The sequence below is a fragment of the Penaeus japonicus genome, unplaced genomic scaffold, assembly GCF_977035675.1.
Source record: "Penaeus japonicus unplaced genomic scaffold, GWHDUDI00000001_assembly GWHDUDI00000022, whole genome shotgun sequence".
In the NCBI taxonomy this organism is placed as follows: Eukaryota; Metazoa; Arthropoda; class Malacostraca; order Decapoda; family Penaeidae; genus Penaeus; species Penaeus japonicus.
In genome coordinates, this window is record NW_028234424.1 from 13,604,891 (window position 1) to 13,609,890 (window position 5,000).

A 5,000-nucleotide genomic window follows, 5' to 3' on the forward strand; every position below is an offset into this window, starting at 1 on the left:
GGGATGTACTTCCGACTCTACCTCTAGGCACTCGGTACGAGTGCGTTTAACCCATTCGCGCCGGTTGACGTGCTGACACGTGGTCGAAAAAAGCCCCGGACCCGGGTGACGTCCTGGCACGTGCTACATTTTCGGCCCGCGCGCCGGGAGGCCAGTAGCGACGTGCTGAAACGTCCGCATTAGAATGATAGATTATTCTTAGTACAATTCGATTTTCATACTTGATTTGTCTTAGCTACTTTAGTTTATCCTTCTAAATAGTAGAAAATGGGATATAACGTAATATGAATGACGTCTCAGGTACATACGTAATCTTGATTACGGCATGGTGATTTCTGTTTCTGATTTGTTGAATATGATGATCTGAGTCGAAAGACTATCGTAAAATCAATTGTAATTGGCCGAGGAATAAAAAAAAAAAAAAAAAAAATTATATAACATCTTTTTGTTGCCCCACTAAAAGAAAATGACACTTGAAAAAACATTGCTGTTACTTGCATTCACTTGTATGCACATGTATGGTTGTTCATATTCTCTTTCTTTTCGTTTAGGAAGAAAAAATAAATTGAAAAAAAAAACTATGTTTGTTACCTCACTAGAAGAATGCTTCCACTTCCCATTGGTATTACAACATAGGAGTAAAGAATATGGAAAAAGTTCAATAGAATAACACTAAAAAAACAGTGCTATAACATCTTTTTCGACTGATATACATCCTCTGAACATAGCACTACTTTCTACACATGATTACACTTTAGACGCAATCACGCAAACCATAAGGATAGGGTGGGTGAAAAACGCTCTGCGAGCGTCAGAGCGACCGCGCGCAGCGGGAAAACACCCCGGCACGAACGGTTGCGCGCTTGAAATCTTCCCGGCGTTATCGGGAGTAGGCGAAATTCCGCCCCGGCGTGAATGGGTTAAGGGCTCCAAGACAGATGTGTAAACATGCATTCTGCACAACGTTCAATCCTTTCAGAGTTGAGCTCATTGCCGGGCCATACACAATTGACCCATAATCTACTTTAGACCTAATCAGGGATTTATATAATATTAGTAAAGACTTTCTATCAGCTCCCCATTCACGTCCAGAAACGCATTTTATTCTTCATTTATTCTTTAACTGACCAATGTGGTCTTTCCAATTTAGTCTACTATCAAAGAGTAGACCAAGAAATCTAGCAGAATTTTGAATAGGTATTGGTGGTTGTCTAGAGTTAGCCTGATGTTGGGCTTTCTTCTATGGGTAAAAATCATGCCAATACTCTTTCTTAAGGAAAACTTAACCCATTTACGCCTGGGCCGTTCCGGCTTTGCGCGGTCGCAATACCGGAGTTCTCGAACACATGAGATTCTCGGACACACAAGCCGCGAGCCTGGGCTGCCCGCACGCTCTACCCGAGCGTGCAGCTTCCCCTCATAGCTCGTCCCAGGCGTCCGACGCGAAAACCACAAAACGTGCTATCACGTCAACCGGCTCCAATGGGTTAAAACCCCACTGGAGGCCCCAGTTATGAATCATGCTGTTGAACCGTGGCCTCTCAAGGGTTTTATAGTCCTTGTTCCATGGACGAAGCAAGCCACAGGTCTGTTAAATGCAACGCCATCTCCTGGCATTTCTCTGCTCATCACAGTGGAGAGGGGAGACTCTTGTACAAATCTCCTTGGAGGGATTTCTGGGGTGAAGCATATCAGTACACACTGACTTATGGTTGTGAGTGCCTCAGCACAAGGCAGCTGTATTGGGCCATGGTCTGTGTCATCTTCCTCTTCTCATTCTGCCGGCTCATCAGCCCTAGTGTGTCATTGTTCTCTGAAACTGGTGCTTGGTTTCTATCAAATGCTACTGTTATATTGTTAAATATTATCATTATTATTTATTTAAGACAATGAAGATCACACAAAGACTTGAAAGAATACAAACACCTCAATGCTCTATTTTGTTAATGTGAACACCCAATTATGAGTAATTAAAAAAATATCCTCTTTATTTTGTTTCTCTTTGGGAAGTTGATATCTCCTTTATTGTTCAATTCATCATTGTTAAAATATTGTAAGTTAGACACATTTGTTGTCAGTCTTAAAGACTTTGTTTTGAGAATATATTAAAGAAAAGAAGAAACAAAATAAAAGTATATATACATATAGATGTTTATATATATATTTATATATATGTTTACGTATGTTCATGTGTATATATGTTAAATATGGTATATGTTAAAATATATAGATAGATAGAAATAAATATAGAAATAGGCCTGTACAATTCATGTATTCATGTAATCCGGGTGTCAGTGAATTAATTTATCTTTTATACTATCTATCCCATGCCGAGATAGGAAGAGAGAGAGAGAAAGCAGGCTTGATTTTTTATATGTATTTGATTATAGCTGTAGACTTTACTTTTTGATTGAGTACAAGATTTTCAAAATTTTATTTTCAGCTTTCCATGTGTTTGGAGTAAGCGGGAAGTTATTTGTGGAGATGTGTATGATTTTCTTCCTCATCGGGATTTGCATATCCTTCCATGTTGTCATGGGGGACTTAGCTCCAGCTATCGTTGCCAGATTTCTGGAAGTTGAAAACTCTCCATCGCTCAGATGTACACTACTAATTGGTAAGGTTTTACTCTCACAACCACCTCCAAACTGGTGTGATATGGTAGCTGTATCCTTCAGCATTAGTGTAAATAAATTTGTGTACCTTCTCATTTTCTAGGAACTGAATATGTTTGTAGTTTGTAGCCATTGTATTTTCTCTCAAAGGACTTTTAAAAGATAACTCTAGTTGGAAAGCAACCAGAATACTTTTTGTTTGTTTGTTCATTTGTTAATAAACTTGCTGGATAATGTGATATTACATCATCAGAATATTCTCTTCACAAGGGATGACATCCTATCATGACATGGACTCTTCCTGTATATACATGTTTTGCACTGTTATGTTTATATATAAACATTGTAGTTGCATTTGTATATTCACATTTTTCTTGGCTTATCCAAAAAAAAAAAAGTAAAAAATACAAAACCCCAATCTTATCTCCTCTTAGAATAGGGCAAGTGAAAATTGCCCTGAGAGGCTCAGCATGGCCTCGCTCCTTGAGATATATCTTGGTGGGAAGTTGGATGAGCTTGCTATCTTGCTGGGGTGAGCAGCAGTAGGCAAATTTACATCTTGTTGTGACTGGGTTAGCCCATTAACCCAATGATGACGGTGTGTCACACAGGTGCGACACACAAGTGTCACGTTCCCGAGGCGATATTACTTAGGCCTGGCGTAGGTGGTTGCCAGTTCTTTCTGGGCCCGTCGGGATTGGGTTAACAACGTATTACATAACATTCACGTCATGACTTGGCTGGTCTTCCCATTGGTGATGTGAATGCCACATCATGGCTTTTATCTGGCAGGCTTGCTGGATGATTGGATGTGTAGTGGTTGGCTGCCACCTCAGTGGATGAATGGCCTGTGGCTGTACATTTCTAAATACCCCGACCAGGCCTCTTTGCCTCATATACTTACTGTATTGGGATGTAGGGGAAATTTGGTACAAATACAAGGGGAACCTCAGGTTTTGATAGTCAATAAGTTAACCAGATGTAATCAGCAGCACTTCATCAAGCTGGCAAAGATGATGAACCCTGAAAACTATATCCTGTTAGTACTGTTTCAGGATAGCTGTGGAGATCAGATGCTGCTGTCACAGTTGAAGCAAAAAAAATGTCATTGTTACAACCAGGCAGTTTGATTCAAAGCTTTTATGTACCAAGAAGGTACAACTACCTATTCCAATCCATGGTATTAAACTAGATGATGTGGGGATGATATAGATAAGTCCACTGTTTCAAGACACATGAATGCCAGAACCAAGAAAAATCCCCCCAACATTGAGAGGCATTTCCGGCCACCAGAACCACCAAAAGCATATCCATTGGAGAAGGATATCTATTGGAGATAGATGGCCAATGTATTGGTTAGAAACAAAGAAGCAATCACCATAGACAAATGAGAGCGTTGGCAGTGGAAGCTGGTTCTCAGCCATTCCTGTTATGGTCTGCTCAATTGATAGGCCTTGAGATGAGTATTTTCAACAGACACCTAAAATGATAAACTAAAATGTATTGTTTGTAAATGTAACTAATTGAATGATAATTTTTTATATATAGGATACATTTCAATTTGTTTATAGCAGTGATTCCCAACCAGGGTGCTGTGAAACTGTTTGGCACAGACTATTATCAGTGGTTCCATAAATGATCACAAAATACTGATTTATAGTATGTTTGTTATTATGAAATCCTTGCATATGGTAGAATGCTCATAACACTTATAAAAGAAGTAATTATTTTTGTTAGAGCTAGATTTTTTATTTCACTTGAGCATTTTTAAATCCTATGGAATGAAAGTAACAATATGCAAGAACAGTTATGAGTATATATAAACACATGTATATTTGTTTTCGTTACTAATATTAAATTCATTATACAGGTATTGCTCTTCTGGTTATACTGCCCCTGTGCTTGTTGAGAAATTTGGATAGCCTTGCATCAATGTCTGCCTGCTCAATTTGCTTCTACTTCTTTCTGATTACTGTGGTAAGTATCATTATTGACCTAATATTTCAATAACTGAACCATGTGATCCATTAGATCTAAATTGTACCATGGCAAAATACGATATTCTCCTCTTAAAGCAAAAGCCATATCAACAAATAAAGCTCTTACTGTTAACCCTTTGCGTATGGGGCACCTAACGACCTAACTGGTTGTCAGGACGAGCAGTCTATGACACTAGTGGCACTGGCCAAAATTTAGAGGGACGGGGAAAGTGTTTTCTCCACCCTCTAGGTTGCACAGACTAGTCCAAACAATAATTTTCCATAAATCTGTCATAAAATGCAGGTTTAGGCAGACTTTGGAACCCTGTAGCTCTGGAGCTAGTGCCATTACAGCCATAATACATCATGACTCTGTGCGCACTTCAACTATGAGCAGATGCCGATG

General features: G+C 39.2%; 1 protein-coding gene across 2 annotated transcripts in view; it reads left to right on the forward strand.

Moving 5' to 3' along the window:
• LOC122243954 (uncharacterized) overlaps positions 1-5,000 on the forward strand; it is a 72,449-nt gene that overhangs the window by 7,709 nt on the left and 59,740 nt on the right. For both annotated transcript variants that reach the window (XM_086549497.1, XM_086549496.1), the window contains exons 4-5: positions 2,444-2,617; positions 4,486-4,592. In XM_086549497.1, the coding sequence (XP_086405623.1) occupies positions 2,444-2,617; positions 4,486-4,592 (281 nt within the window). The remainder of the gene's footprint in view (positions 1-2,443; positions 2,618-4,485; positions 4,593-5,000) is intronic.